Genomic DNA, 17,058 nt, shown 5'->3' on the forward strand with positions numbered 1-17,058 from the left:
CTTATCCTCATTAGGGTCATCATTGGGGTTATCCCAGCTGACTCGGGGCGAGAAGCAGGGTACACCCTAAACTGGTGGCCAGCCAATCGCAGGACACATATCCAACCATTTTGTTTGTTTGTGATGATTTCGATCTTTATATCAATGAATATCATCCACTTCTTCTTCTGAGCACTGTCCTTCACATCCACTTCCTTCCTTTCCATGGTTGGAAAACAAATGTATGTTTGTCTCTGGCTATAAGCAAATAATAGCGAGTCTAATCAGATGCTTGGGTGGATCTTACGGCTATAACAACTCATGGCGGGGATGCTCGGAACTCAAATTGTTGCTTGTAACTGAAAGCATAACAATTAGCCTCGAGACAGCTCATATCTCAAAACACACTTAAGTTTTGGGCACACTTAATATGGGAACTTGGAATTTTGTCTATCAATAATGATCCTTATGTAAGACAAGAACACATGTTTTCATAATTAACATAATAAACCAATCACTTAATGTACATAGGGATGCTCATATCTTCCCGTTTAGATGGAGAAGTAATCATAATCTAGCCGCAGATAAAAATATTAAATACATTTTTTTTTTTAAAGTGGGTGCGAACGAGCACGTTTTCATGTCTTTCTCGCCATCTCCAGGTATAAGTTGAATGTCAAAGTTGACCAACTTCTCAGTTTATGGCTAGAACCCTCTATTATCCAGGTGAGATTTATAACCTGGAATTACCTTTCATCAATTTAGAGGTGATGCAGCTCACCGTCTTAGTATGTCAATATACTGTAGCAGCATAAGCTAGTTAGCGCTCTGTGATCACGGCGCAGCTAAGAATAGTTTGTCTGCGTGAGTGTTTATAACAACAATATTGCTATTATTTTAATAATAGTTGAATATTGTGAATATTCAGGTCACGACATGTAAATGGAGTATTGTTGGCGTTTTTGGATGTTTATTTAGACGGCGTTGTAGACGGAATAGTGTACAACCATTGTTAGTCACCTTGTACTTGCTGTATTTAACCACTTTGAATGCATTAAAAAAGAAAAACGTGTGTACTTGTCTTGTCGTACGTAGGAACTGTGCAGCTCCCCTATAAAGGGGAACGGCACTTTTTGGAACTTTGCCTATCATTCACAATTATTTTGAAAGACCTGACGACTTTGAGAGCCAACAAACATAATAAAACATCACTTACTGTGCAAGGTCTGCTGTTATTAGGATGCCGACTGCTGGGATGTTCATATATGCCCATTTAGATACAAAATATGTCTCATAATCCTCGCAAAGAAACGGGGTGGGGTCAGGGGCGAGGGAAAACAAGCGCTTTTCGTGCCGTTCTCGCCAGTTCCAGGTCCTAAATGGCGGTCAAAGTGTAGCAACTTGTCGGATTATATTCTCATTCATCTACTTTCTAGGTGAGAGGCATGATTTATAATCTACAATAAATGTATAAGGAGCAGGAAAGCGAGGAAACAGCAGACCACTCAATGTAAACGTGTCTGCGTTGGCGATTGTAATAACAATATCACTAATACTTGGTTAATATTCAAGTCATAAAATGTAAATTGAGTATTGTTGGCGCTTTTTGAATGGTTAATCATCGGATTTTATGGGCGGGATAGTGAAACTAGATCCCTGTTAGATCCACTTTTGACTGGACTCTCACACTATTATGTTAGATCCACTATGGACTGGACTCTCACACTATTATGTTAGATCCACTATGGACTGGACTCTCACACTATTATGTTCGATCCACTATGGACTGGACTCTCACACTATTATGTTCGATCCACTATGGACTGGACTCTCACACTATTATGTTAGATCCACTAGGGACTGAACTCTCATTATTATGATAGATCCACAATGGACTGGACTCTCACACTATTATGTTAGATCCACTATGGACTGGACTCTCACACTTTTATGTTAGACACACTATGGACTGGACTCTCACACTATTATGTTAGATCCACTATGAACTGGACTCTCACTATTATGTTAGATCAACTATGTACTGGACTCTCACTATTATGTAAGATCCACTATGGACTGGACTCTCACTATTATGTTAGATCCACTATGGACTGGACTCTCTCACTATTATGTTAGATCCACTATGGACTGGACTCTCTCACTATTATGTTAGATCCACTATGGACTGGACTCTCACAATATTATGTTAGATCCACTATGGACTGGACTCTCACACTATTATGTTAGATCCACTATGGACTGGACTCTCTCTCTATCATGTTAGATCCACTATGGACTGGACTCTCTCACTATTATGTTAGATCCACTATGGACTGGACTCTCACAATATTATGTTAGATCCACTACGGACTGGACTCTCACAATATTATTACAGATCCACTATGGACTGGACTATCACACTATTATGTTAGATACACTATGGACTGGACTCTCTCACTATTATGTTAGATCCACTATGGACTGGACTCTCACAATATTATGCTAGATCCACTATGGACTGGACTCTCACAATATTATGCTAGATCCACTCGACGTCCATTGCACCGGTCGCCCCAACAAGGTTTCTCATTGTTATTCCATTGGGTTGAGTTTTTCCTTGCCCTGATGGGGGATCTGAGCCGAGGATGTCGTTGTGGCTTGTGCAGCCCTTTGAGACACTCGTGATTTAGGGCTATATAAGTAAACATTGATTGACTGATTGATATAGATGTCGTCATGATTGTGAAAGATCATCAAAATTCCAAAAATAAAAAGTGCAGTTCCTCTTTAAGTTGAGGTTCGCATAACACGGGACCTTCAGTTGAGTTTGATTAGAAAGCATTGTTTTAGTACCTGGTGTGTCAATGATGTTGATGTTGTGGTTCTTCCACATTGTGTAGGTAGCAGCTGACTGGATGGTGATGCCTCTTTGCCTTTCCAGCTCCATGGAGTCCATTGTGGCTCCAACGCCATCCTTCCCCTTTACCTATATATATATATATATATATATACATACATATAACACAGCCATTACAAATCCATCCATCTACACCTGCCATTTCAGAGCCAACGTTGACCGGAAGTGACGTCAACCTCGTGTATCTCCGCTATTCTCCCCGTGTAGTACAGCACACGCTCGGTCAAGGTGGTCTTCCCCGAGTCGATGTGCGCGGAGATGCCGATGTTGCGAATCATGTTGTTGGGGAGCACAGCTGAGCAGCATGGTCGGCAGTTGTTGATGAGCACCTGGAGAAACGACACATAAACTTCCATCTTCACCTCTTCTAAACCGACGCTTGGCTTACCTTCTTAATAGTGACGCCTACTGAAGTGAGAGGTCGCCTTTTTGTCAAAGAAAGTGCCTTGTGAAGAAGTGTCATGCTGGCAGGCACACACAGACAGGTCAGGCCTCAACAGCGGCTGAATGTCACGCCGGACTCCGGCGCTCAGCTTGCTGCCGGTTGTGAAACTGGACTTCTGGGTGTACGGAAACAGAGAGGTGCCAAGACTCATGCCATCAACAGTTCTTCTTCTTCATTTTATGGCGGGTCGCAACCAACGTTGTATATGCATACCGCCACCTCCTGTACTGAAGTTTAACTACTATGGATTTCTCTCTACAATGAGATAAAAGATTGTAGAAATATATTCCAATTGAAAAAAAGATATAAAGACAGAACAATAAGACCATATGGACAGCCGTAAGTGTCTACATTTTTGCTTTATATTTATTATTTTACTTATTTTTTGACTGGTTTTGTATTTGTTTTGTATCATCCCGTGAGGTGTATATTACTTTTTTTGTTCGGTTTGTACTTCATGAAGTTTTGCACTTTTTTTTTTTTTTTTTTTTTTCATTATATTTGGATTTATTTGTTTGGTTTGTATGCTTGTGAATCTGGGCTATCCATTAAGTAACACTACGTATTATGTTGAAGGGGGTAGGAAACTAAAAACTAAACTAAACTACAAATGCAGGTCATGTTTTAGTATATTTCGAATATGCTTAACAAAGTAAATCCCAATTTTACACTTGCACAATTCAATGTGTCCAAAAAGGAGTATGAATAAGCAGCTGAATCCTACTAATTATATTTACACACTAATCACTTCATGTAATTAGTGTGCCATGTTGCCAATTGTCTAATATGGAAAGACCATATTAAAGGATGCTTCATTGTAGGGTTATATATACAAACCCTGTTTCCATATGAGTTGGGAAATTGTGCTAGATGTGAATATAAACGGAATACAATGATTTGCAAATCATTTTCAATCCATATTCAGTTGAATATGCTACAAAGACAACATATTTTATGTTCAAACTGAGAAACCTTTTTTTTTTTTTGCAAATAATCATTAACTTTAGAATTTGATGCCAGCAACACGTGACAAAGAAGTTGGGAAAGATGGCGATAAATATTGATAAAGTTAAGGAATGCTCATCAAACACTTATTTGGAACATTCCACAGGTGAACAGGCAAATTGGGAACAGGTGGGTGCCATGATTGGGTATAAAAGTAGATTCCATGAAATGCTCAGTCATTCACAAACAAGGATGGGGCGAGGGTCACCATTCTGTCAACAAATGCGTGAGCAAATTGTTGAACAGTTTAAGAAAAACCTTTCTCAACCAGCTATTGCAAGGAATTTAGGGATTTCACCATCTACGGTCTGTAATATCATCAAAGAGTTCAGAGAATCTGGAGAAATCACTGCACGTAAGCAGCTAAGCCCGTGACCTTCGATCCCTCAGGCTGTACTGCATCAACAAGCGACATCAGTGTGTAAAGGATATCACCACATGGGCTCAGGAACACTTCAGAAACCCACTGTCAGTAACTACAGTTGGTCGCTACATCTGTAAGTGCAAGTTAAAACTCTCCTATGGAAGGTGAAAACCGTTTATCAACAACACCCAGAAACGCTGTCGGCTTCGCTGGGCCTGAGCTCATCTAAGATGGACTGATACAAAGTGGAAAAGTGTTCTGTGGTCTGACGAGTCCACATTTCAAAATGTTTTTGGAAACTGTGGATGTCGTGTCCTCCGGACCAAAGAGGACAAGAACCATCCGGATTGTTATAGGCGCAAAGTTGAAAAGCCAGCATCTGTGATGGTATGGGGGTGTATTAGTGCCCAAGACATGGGTAACTTACACATCTGTGAAGGCGCCATTAATGCTGAAAGGTACATACAGGTTTTGGAGCAACATATGTTGCCATCCAAGCAACGTTACCATGGACGCCCCTGTTTATTTCAGCAAGACAATGCCAAGCCACGTGTTACATCAACATGGCTTCATAGTAAAAGAGTGCGGGTACTAGACTGGCCTGCCTGTAGTCCAGACCTGTCTCCCATTGAAAATGTGTGGCGCATTATGAAACCTAAAATACCACAACGGAGACCCCCGGACTGTTGAACAACTTAAACTGTACATCAAGTAAGAATGGGAAAGAATTCACCCGGGGAAGCTTAAAAAATGTGTCTCCTCAGTTCCCAAACGCTTACTGAGTGTTGTTAAAAGGAAAGGCCATGTAACACAGTGGTGAACATGCCCTTTCCCAAGTACTTTGGCACGTGTTGCAGCCATGAAATTCTAAGTTAATTATTATTTGAAAAAAAAAAAAAGTTTATGAGTTTGAACATCAAATATCTTGTCTTTGTAGTGCATTCAATTGAATATGGGTTGAAAAGGATTTGCAAATCATTGTATTCCGTTTATATTTACATCTAACACAATTTCCCAACTCATATGAAAACGGGGTTTGTAGCTTATTCAGCCATGAAAATGATAAATAACAGTCTTAACAGAAAAAATACACATTGTATACTGGATAAAAGATACAGAATATATGATACACTGGTATAAAAATAGTATACATTTAAAAAAAAGAATAACAATATAGGAATCAATCACTTGTTGGTTTTCATTAGGCAATAACACAGGAATGAATTTAGGATTACTGTTGTAGCCGTTTGCTCACGCAGTTGTTTTATGTTGTTTTATTTAGCGTTTGTTTTTTAAAATGCTGCAACAGTGTGTTTTGTGAGTTTGCAGCATTTCCTGTTGCATCTTTATTTCCAGTATGTTTGTGTTTTTTTGGTTTGGGATCATTCTGCATATTCTGACTTTGGATCTAATATGCTCAAAAAAAGTATTATGTACCCATTTTTGTTGTGTATTTTTTGTATTATTTCATTTATAGAATGTGCAGCGCAGGCCAATACAAATGAGCTGTCGGCAGCAAATGGTGCAGCTGTTTGTATTTTTTGTCTGTCATTTTCAAACAGCATAATATATATATGATTTGAGTTCAATGATAGCTAGCTAAAAAAAGAAAGAACTAAAACAAGTCCAAAAGTACTTGACATTTTTACTGCACTTTAGTGGGCACCTGAAGGCAACACACGTGACCGGAAATGGAAACATTAGCCACTAGCTAGTTTCGTTATGTCGCCGCAGCGTAGAACTACTTTAAAGTTTTTCATCTGATACTCTTCATTTGCGGAAGTCCTTACTCCACATTTAGGGTTAAAACGTGTTTTAGCTACCATACGGACTAATGCTAGGGAATTCCTTTTAAAGCTAGGTGTGCCCGTTACCGTTATACCACAAAGGCTGAAGTTGGCAAGCTGCTCTCTGGGTGTTGTTGACGTTTCTTCTTCCGCACTAACCGCATGCAGTGTGGTACTAATACTAGTCGGCACCAGTACTGCATTTCCACAACATCAACTTTTAAAGCTGATCCAATAATTACAACAGGACAAAACTGCCAGGTAAGGTTGCTCATATATTTTTTTAAATCATTTATTGTTGCCCTAGGACTGCTGTTTTGACTTTATCTGTATACTTCAATGTGCTGTACTTTAATACACAACTTGTTTTTACTAGGATCTTGGCTGTATTGTGTATCTCCACCCTTTTTTCTTTTAAGAACTGCTTTTACAAAAGAAAAATCTCATTTTTATAACCTTTATTTCCATGTCTTATGTCTCCCCAAACAAAGAGAATATACTGTATATTGCTTGTTTTGCCAGAGCCTAACAAACTGTTGGCACATTGTGCATTAAAACCTTTCATTCACCTACATCTTTTATTTTTTTTAAGTATGCATTTCTTTATAGTGCATCTTTTTTTTAAATCAGTATAGATCGGACAAAAATAAATGATTTTGTGTTTTATTTATATGACTGGCGACATTTAAATTGTACATTATTTAGAAATAGACATAGTTAAAGTACCAATGATTGTCACACACACACTAGGTGTGGAGAAATTATTCTCTGCATTTGACCCATCACCCTTGATCACCCCCTGGGAGGTGAGGGGAGCAGTGAGCAGCAGCGCTGGCCACGCCCGGGAATAATTTTTGGTGATTTAACCCCCAATTCCAACCCTTGATGCTGAGTGCCAAGCAGGGAGGTAATGGCTCCCATTTTTATAGTCTTTGGTATGACTCGGCCGGGGTTTGAACTCACAACCTACCCATCTCAGGGCGGACACTCTAACCACAAGGCCACTGAGCAGGTATAACAGTATATGTAACAGCTGCAGCATAAAGTGGAGAGTAGATCCAGCAGAAAATATACATTATAAACAAAGAGAGGTAGCAAACATGTCAGGTGTAAGGTAATAGACAGATATCATCTATTGCTGTATGGCCAGTGTTTTATACAGCTGGATGGAGTGTGGAATTAAGGAGTTCTTGAATCCAACACTGTGGGAACCAAGCTGAAGGAGCCTGTTGGAGTATTTAGGAAGCAGATCTACATTCTAAGAGTGCAATCATTGTCTTTATGCTATTTGGTGGTAATGTGTAATTAATAAAGTCTGATTTGAAGCGTTATAAAAATGCTGAGAGTTCAAGCAAATATTTTTTGACTCTTTGGTGAGCTACTCAAAGTCATCTGGCGAACTACCGGTAACTCACAAGCTACTGGTTGGAGACCCCCGCTTTACAGTATATGACTGTTACTTTAAAATGTACCATTTATACCTAATGATATATACTATTAGAACTAGATGATAGCATGCAGCAGTGTTGGCGCTAGGAATTTTCAAAATGACCCCATCAAGTCATAAAAATGTGGTCCCACAGTACATTTTTGGGGTCCCACTTTTTTGTAAGCGTCTTGAAAACAAATGATAAATTTATGCATTATCCTGTTATATCTCACATTCTATATTGTGTTTTGGAAAAAAGGTTGTCATAAACGTTACTTCATTCATTAAAAAATAACACAAAAGAAAACAAATGCAGTATTTGTGATCAATAAACCTTTCGGCAAATCAAAATTTAAGAAACTGTACCGGAAAGTGCATTACTTTGGAGTCGACCTATAATAAATAATTAATAATAGGGCGCACCGGATTATAAGGCGCACTGCTGATGAATGGTCTATTTTTAATCTTTTTTCATATATTAGGCGCACCGGATTATAGGGCGCATTAAAGAAATCATATTATTTTTTTCTAAAGGTAAAAGACTTCCTTGTGGTCTACCTAACATGTGATGGTGGTTCTTTGCTCAAAATGTTGCATAGATGATGTTTTACACATCATCTTCAAGTCACTTTCGCTTCAGGATGCGCCGTTTTGTGGGAGGTCTTATTTACGTGGCTCACCTGCTTTACCGCCAACACTGATTTCTTTTTAAATCATTATACAAACCCTGTTTCCATATGAGTTGGGAAATTGTTTTAGATGTAAATACAAATGGAATACAATGATTTGCAAATCCTTTTCAACCCATATTCAATTGAATGCACTACAAAGACAAGATATTTGATGTTCAAACTCATAAACTTTATTTTTTTTTGCAAATAATAATTAACTTAGAATTTCATGGCTGCAACATGTGCCAAAGTAGTTGGGAAAGGTCATGTTCACCACTGTGTTACATGGCCTTTCCTTTTAACAACACTCAGTAAACGTTTGGGAACTGAGGAGACACATTTTTTAAGCTTCTCAGGTGGAATTCTTTCCCATTCTTGCTTGATGTACAGCTTAAGTTGTTCAACAGTCCGGGGTTCTCCGTTGTGGTGTTTTAGGCTTCATAATGCGCCACACATTTTCAATGGGAGACAGGTCTGGACTACAGGCAGGCCAGTCTAGTACCCGCACTCTTTTACTATGAAGCCACGTTGATGTAACACGTGGCTTGGCATTGTCTTGCTGAAATAAGCAGGGGCGTCCATGGTAACGTTGCTTGAATGGCAACATATGTTGCTCCAAAACCTGTATGTACCTTTCAGCATTAATGGCGCCTTCACAGATGTACAGCTTAAGTTGTTCAACAGTCCGGGGGTCTCTGTTGTGGTATTTTAGGCTTCATAATGCGCCACTCATTTTCAATGGGAGACAGGTCTGGACTACAGGCAGGCCAGTCTAGTACCCGCACTCTTTTACTATGAAGCCACGTTGATGTAACACGTGGCTTGGCATTGTCTTGCTGAAATAAACAGGGGCGTCCATGGTAACGTTGCTTGGATGGCAACATATGTTACTCCAAAATCTTTATGTACCTTTCAGCATTAATGGCGCCTTCACGGATGTGTAAGTTACCCATGTCTTGGGCACGAATACACCCCCATACCATCACAGATGCTGGCTTTTCAACTTTGCGCCTATAACAATCCGGATTATTCTTTTCCTCTTTGGTCCGGAGGACACGACGTCCACAGTTTCCAAAAACAATTTGAAATGTGGACTCGTCAGACCACAGAACACTTTTCCACTTTGTATCAGTCCATGTTAGATGAGCTCAGTCAGGCCCAGCGAAGCCGACGGCGTTTCTGGGTGTTGTTGATAAACGGTTTTCGCCTTGCATAGGAGAGTTTTAACTTGCACTTACAGATGTAGCGACCAACTGTAGTTACTGACAGTGGGTTTCTGAAGTGTTCCTGAGCCCATGTGGTGATATCCTTTACACACTGATGTCGCTTGTTGATGCAGTACAGCCTGAGGGATCGAAGGTCACGGGCTTAGCTGCTTACGTGCAGTGATTTCTCCAGATTCTCTGAACCCTTTGATGATATTACGGACCGTAGATGGTGAAATCCCTAAATTCCTTGCAATAACTGGTTGAGAAAGGTTTTTCTTAAACTGTTCAACAATTTGCTCACGCATATGTTGACAAAGTGGTGACCCTCGCCCCATCCTTGTTTGTGAATGACTGAGCATTTCATGGAATCTACTTTTATACCCAATCATGGCACCCACCTGTTCCCAATTTGCCTGTTCACCTGTGGGATGTTCCAAATAAGTGTTTGATGAGCATTCCTCAACTTTATCAGTATTTATTGCCACTTTTCCCAACTTCTTTGTCACGTGTTGCTGGCATCAAATTCTAAAGTTAATGATTATTTGCAAAAAAAAGCATTTCTATCAGTTTGAACATCAAATATGTTGTCTTTGTAGCATATTCAACTGAATATGGGTTGAAAATTATATGCAAATCATTGTATTCCGTTTATATTTACATCTAACACAATTTCCCAACTCATATGGAAACGGGGTTTGTAGATTGGATAAAAATAAATGATTTATTGTTTTATTTATATGACTAGCAACATATAAATTGTACATTATTAAGGAAGCAGATCTACATTTTAAGAGTGCAATCATTGTCTTTATGTTAGTTTGTGGTAATGTGTAATTAATTAAGTCTAAATTGAAGAGTTATACAAATGCTGAGAGTTTAAGCAAATTTTTTTTGACTATTTGGTGAGCTACTCAAAATCATCTGGCGAGCTACCGGTAACTCACGAGCTACTGGTTGGAGACCCCCGCTTTACAGTATATGAGTTTTACTTAAAAAATTTTCCATTTACAGTTTTACCTAATGATATAGATGATAGCATGCAGAATATCAATATCTATATCAAGATGATACATTATGTCTTTAGATTGTTGTCCTGTTTGTATGAATATAAATCATCCTCAAAACTGTATTAATGGTTAAGTGTATTTTACATTAAAGCACATCACATATTTACATTTTCAAAATAAGAAAAAGCACACATTATTCTTCTAATTGACAAATATTAGAGTGCATCATCTGTCATTTACTCTTTTTCTTATAAAACAATCCTTATAAAAGAAATTGTTTAGCATTCGGAACAAATCCCATTCAGTCAGTCAACTTACTCTGAGTCATTTACATGTCATATTCTTTTTGAACACGGATTGCATAACAATGTGCATGCATGTGTGTCACTTGCAATGAGCACTTTTTTCCATCGTTATCTTTGCTGTCTTGATTTCGCCATACTAGCATTCCTTCCTGACAGCTGAGTGTAGCAGAACAGTACATGGCAGAGATAAAAAAAACAAAAAAAAACAAGCTATCTGGCTTTGAAATTGATGAAATGAAACTTCAGCCTACGTACAGTCTGTATGAACATGTGATGTGTCCGAGTAAGGAATGTATTCTGTTTACTGGGAAAAAATAAAAACAGAGGTGTATGAGGAGAGAAAAGTTATCATTTTACTAGAATGAAGTTATATTTTGCAAAATGTGTTGTACGTATACTAGAATATGGTAGTAATTTTACAAGAATGATGCAAATGAATTAGAAGTAAGTCACACTATTGTAAGAATAGAATGCTATGTGTTATGATGTAAAGGAGGGGTGGTTGTAATGTGTAAGTATGTGTCAATGAAAGGGCATTTTATGACTTTTCTTAATTTGATTACATGCTATAGTATAATTGTATTGCATGTTTTTGTATCTCTTTAATTTAGGTAACCAGGGACTGCAGATGGAAATGAGCTATTTAGTTATAATCTGGTGCAGAACATACCTGTTCATTGTCCCTTCAAATAAAGACCAAACTAAACTTTTATTGTCATCGCACAGGTGTACAACAAAACAAAGAAAAATTTAAAACTAACACTAATATGATCGTAGTCATAACAAGACTTGATTGAACAAGACAAACCAGAAAAAAAACCATAACATAAAAACAGGATAGTTGTATTGTACCAGTACAGACCCGCAGGAAGATGATAAGAAAAAAAAATGTCTGTACGTCGGAAGTAGGGGTGTAACAATACACAAAAATTTCGGTTCGGTACGTACCTCGGTTTAGAGGTCACGGTTCGGTTTATTTTCGGTACAGTAAGAAAACAACAAAAAATAAATTTTTTGGTTATTTATTTACCAAATTTGTAAACAATAGCATAACATACAGGGTCCATTGCCAGGGTTAATGTGGTCAACATATATAAAATAAAAACTAAATAAGATAAGGCTCAGAATGGTTTCTTAACAAAACCTTTCTACATATAAAGTGCTTTTTTTGATTGATTGATTGAGACTTATTGCACAGTACAGTACATATTCCGTACAATTGACCACTAAATGGTAACACCCCGATAAGTTTTTCAACTTGTTTAAGTCAGGGTCCACGTTAATCAACATTAAACTGCCTCAAGTTGTTGCTCAGATTAAATAAAATGACAAAACTTTTTTTCTACATATAAACAGTGCAACATTAAACAGTTTTAAGTCAACTCATCATGCTTAATTTATTACAGCATTTGGGAAGCCTGTAGTTGATTTTTATTATGTAAATGTTTTTTTTTTTTATCAACATGTGATAGCAGGGACCCTGCCATTCAAAACTAGGCTGCTCCATTACTAATGATTAATGTAACTATAGCTGAAAAAATAGTATAATAGCAATAGGGGAGACTATTCATCCCTGAACACCATGGAGTTCATGTAGGCTTAATGATGCAGTTACATTATTATATCAACTATCAGAGACAGCTTAAGGAAACTCTTCATTTAACATAATGTCATTTTTTGCTGTTTCAACACACACTGTAAAAAAAAATTCTGTAAAAAAAACGGTCATCCACTGGCAGCTACGGCTGCCAAACGAAAACCATAAAATTAAAGTAAAACATTGTAAACCAAATAATGATAAAAAACAATATATTTACAGAATTTTTCATTAAACGTTTTGCAGAAAAATATCGTAATTTTACAGATTTTTACTAAATTATTAAGATCAACCACCTTTAATAAAGTGACGATGCAAACAGTTCTGCAGAAAAATACCTTTATTTACAGAGTTTTTCCAAATTATTACGATCAAACACCTTTAATGAAGTGACAACGCTGGCAGTTCCACAGAAAAATACCATTATTTTACAGATTTTTTCTGAATTGTTAAGATCAACCACCTTTAATAAAGTGACGATGCAAACAGTTCTGCAGAAAAATACTTTATTCAAGTTAGATTGTTAGTATGGACATAGACTTTTATATAACAAGCTACATATTTAATGAAAGATAATTACTGTAATTTTACATGAATTTGAAAGTAATTTAAGAAAACAGAAAATGGTATGTATAATTAATTTGGTATTTTTCTGTAAAAAAAAAGAAAGAAATATACATAGTTTGTCATTACTGGCACATTACTTAACAGGCGGATTGTTTATTTACAGTTAATGTCTTCAATTCTACAGTTTTGTAAACTATTTAAAAAAAATTGAAAAATTACAGTAGAAATTTAGAGTAAATTTACCATAAAAATATGATTTTTTTTTACAGTGCAGCTCAATCAACACAGAAAACAGTCAAGTGAAATAACAGACAGACAGGGCTTTGCTGTCCGTAACACACACACACACACACACACACACACACACACACACACACACACACACACACACACACACACACACACACCGCAAAATGAGCTAACGTTACGCTAAAAGTGAATTAGCCTTCACCTCAAGCCAGGACTGCGAGCGAGCTGAGCGGCCGTTTATGTTTCTAGAACGTCAACAGGTTCATAGTGATGTTACTAGTAGTTGACTGGGTGGTGTTTATTATAATTTGGGAAGAGTCCGCTGCCTGATGCTTACCTGCTAAACACCTATCTGCTCGACCCTGGAGCACTGACACCATGCGCTCTGAATACGCACTGCTGATTGGCTGTTACCGCTCTGTGTGTAACCAATCAGATGGTTGTGTGGGTGGGACAATGCTGGGTGCTGCGGAGTACTGACAGAGACAGAGGCAGTACGAAGCGGAGCAGCTTGTTAAGACTTAAGCTTATCCGGCTACTTAATATGTTCATGTGGAAACTCGTTCGGTACACCTCCGAACCGAACCGAAACCCCCGTACCGAAACGGTTCAATACAAATACACGTACCGTTACACCCCTAGCTGGAAGTGAACATTAATAAAGTCGCAGTATTATATTCATAAAGAGTTTTCAGGAGAATACTGTTGTAATATGGGAAAAGAGATTAAGGTTGTAATTTCAGTTACATAATAGTCATTGTATTCTATTAAAGTCCTAATATAATGAAAAAAGTCCTAATGTTATGTAATACAATTTTTAATTGACAAGAATAAAGAAGTCATCATTTAATATTGTTATGACAGTATATTGTACATTTAGAAAGAAGAAGACAAAAAAAGGAAAGAAAGAAAACAACTATGTACAGTAATGTTAAAAACAATTGAGTTACAATAATTAAGTCACAATTTTACTATGTGAAAGTCATTATATTAGAGGGGAAATCATAATTGCTGGGTTTCATATGATGTCGCGTCTGATTTTTTTCTTCTTCGTGGCTTAATTCACATGATGGTAGAATTAAAACAAGTTACAGTTTGAGCAGGAAATGCCGTTTTGCTGTTTTGTTCTTGGGTGTTCATATATAGAGGAAACAAGCTTTTATAGACACCCGAAAGAAGTCGTTCATGAAGGTATGTAATAAAAGCAGGAAAAGGAAAAGTGCGGAAAAAGAAATGGCTCTTAAAATGATCACTTTCATCATTTTGTGGAATACAATCGCACCATGCTCATGTCACACTGATCACTTTGTAACATTTTGGATTGAACATTTGATTTGTTTGAGATTCTTTCTGTGTTTCTCTATTATATTAGTAGTGTTTTTGAGCAGAACTAAAGATAAAGAAAGGACAATAGATGGCATGAGTTTGTGTTCTTTTGTAGTCACTATGCCTAAATATAACTACAAAGACCTGATTGTGCAAATAAACTAACGTCATGTTAAGTCCTAGCTAGAGATGTCCGATAATGGCTTTTTTACCGATATCCGATATTGTCCAACTCTTAATTACAGATACCAACCGATACCGATTTATACAGTCGTGGAATTAACACATTATTATGCCTAATTTTTATATTATATTGTAGCGTGCCGGAAAAGTTAGTACTGCAAGGGATTCTGGGTATTTGTTCTGTTGTGTTTATGTTGTGTTACAGTGCGGATGTTCTCCCGAAATGTGTTTGTCAATCTTGTTTGGTGTGGGTTCACTGACCTGTATGGCTATTGACCAAGTATGCCTTGCATTAATTTGTGATGAGAACAGCTGGTAGATATTATGTGACTCAGACGGCACGCACGCAAAGGAAATGCCTTTAAGGTTTATTGGCACTCTGTACCTCTCCCTACGTCCGTGTACAGAGCGGCGTTTTAAAACGTCATGCATTTTACTTTTAGAAACCGATACCGATAATTTCCGATATTACATTTTAAAGTATTTATCGGCCGATAATATCGGCAGCTCGATATTATCGGACATCCCTAGTCCTAGCAATAAATATTGTAATTGTTGGTCCACTCCACTGTATTTTTGTTGTCGAAACTAAAAGCTGAGTTGTTGTGCAGAATCAATTATACGGTATGAAGTTTAAAGTCAAAATATTACTAAAATTTACTGGTATAATAAGAATATTACTAAAAAGTCAATACGATGTTTTTGTTCATGTGAAGTTGCTATAATTAATAAAAGATTTGTATTTTCTCAGAATTAAGATGCGCATTTACGACAATAAATCCTAAATCAGAGGTGTTATAGAGAAAGTAATAATGCCTTGTGGTAAAGTTGGAATTTTACGATTATAAAGTCAAAATATAATGTTTTTTTTTTCAAATATAGAAGTGGGGGGTGTGGTGTGTTGCTGGGGGGTAAACAATATATGCTTTATCAGTGTCATGATTCAAACCCTGCTTTGAAAAGCTGTGCACTGCAAAATGTGCTCTTTATAGCCATTAATCATGACTTCCTCATTTTCATTTATTAAAAAATAATCAACACAAAATGTTTTATTCATTTTTGTTTTGTAGATTAAAAAATGTGCTCCTGAGTTAATGTTGCTGATCAATTTTTAATTCATTATTATTTATGGAGTCTATTTATTTTTATATTTCAGTATCAAATGGCCCAAATCGGTCACAAAATGTTTATAGTTTAAATAATGATTTTGTTTTTGGTTTAATTTGAGGCACACATACTAAAAAGTAATGTTAATAACGTTATACTTAGTTGTAAGTTGATCTATATATTTTTTGTCTTTTTTGTTTTCTCCAACTTTAACAACGATACAGTGTTTTGCAGGGGTGTACAGTACTTACAACAATGTTTATAGACAAGTGATACTCGGGGGGCGCAAAATATTTTCTTCTTCTTTCTTCTTCTTAAAAATCACAATTTTACAAGAATAGAACAATTACATTACTAAAGAAGTCTTGTTAAACTCTAATGAAAATATTTGTATTGTAATATCAATGATGAATGTATAATATAAAACTAAAGCTGCAATATCATGATCAAAAATGTAAAGCGTTAAGAAGAGGATGTTGTCCTATTAGACCTAAACAAATATGTAATAGTACTCTCATAATGCTCATTTTGACATTCAGTTGTTAAAATTTGACTTCTTTTTCATATACAGTGGTTTACTTTTTATCCTTTTTTTATTCACTCTGACACTGCTTTGCACGTTGATTTCCTGTTTCTGTTCTGAGCTACATTGTACTATCAGGTGACTACTATTTTACATTACACTGGAGATGTTAGTGTACGTAAGTGTTAGGATTATAGTTAACGTGACTATGAGTTGATAATCCAGTTTTCTTTGAGCCATGTATAAAAGAAATACGTAAAGTAGCTAATTGCTGCTGCTTTAATGTAAATTACCATTAATTGCAGGCGCGCCTATTGTGATTCATTGAAATACTTCTTTATTTCCTGTAGCCTATTGAAGACAGAAAAGACAGTCCAGAAAAAGTGATG

The 17,058-nt window shown here is 36.9% G+C and overlaps 2 protein-coding genes across 2 annotated transcripts in view; one reads left to right on the plus strand and one right to left on the minus strand.

Moving 5' to 3' along the window:
* Window positions 1–3,655, minus strand: part of gfm1 (G elongation factor, mitochondrial 1) — a 37,555-nt gene extending 33,900 nt beyond the window's left edge. Inside the window, exons 1-3 of the mRNA XM_061973081.1 lie at window positions 3,285–3,655; window positions 3,073–3,225; window positions 2,833–2,965 (exon numbers count right to left, since the gene is read on the minus strand). Coding sequence (XP_061829065.1) covers window positions 2,833–2,965; window positions 3,073–3,225; window positions 3,285–3,359 — 361 coding nt within the window. The 5' untranslated portion in view covers window positions 3,360–3,655. The remainder of the gene's footprint in view (window positions 1–2,832; window positions 2,966–3,072; window positions 3,226–3,284) is intronic.
* Window positions 3,656–6,399: 2,744 nt separating this feature from the next.
* itpkcb (inositol-trisphosphate 3-kinase Cb) overlaps window positions 6,400–17,058 on the plus strand; it is a 64,214-nt gene continuing 53,555 nt past the window's right edge. Inside the window, exon 1 of the mRNA XM_061973084.1 lies at window positions 6,400–6,758. Within this exon, the coding sequence (XP_061829068.1) occupies window positions 6,660–6,758 (99 nt within the window). The 5' untranslated portion in view covers window positions 6,400–6,659. The remainder of the gene's footprint in view (window positions 6,759–17,058) is intronic.

This window comes from Nerophis lumbriciformis, linkage group LG17, assembly GCF_033978685.3.
Source record: "Nerophis lumbriciformis linkage group LG17, RoL_Nlum_v2.1, whole genome shotgun sequence".
NCBI lineage: Eukaryota > Metazoa > Chordata > Actinopteri > Syngnathiformes > Syngnathidae > Nerophis > Nerophis lumbriciformis.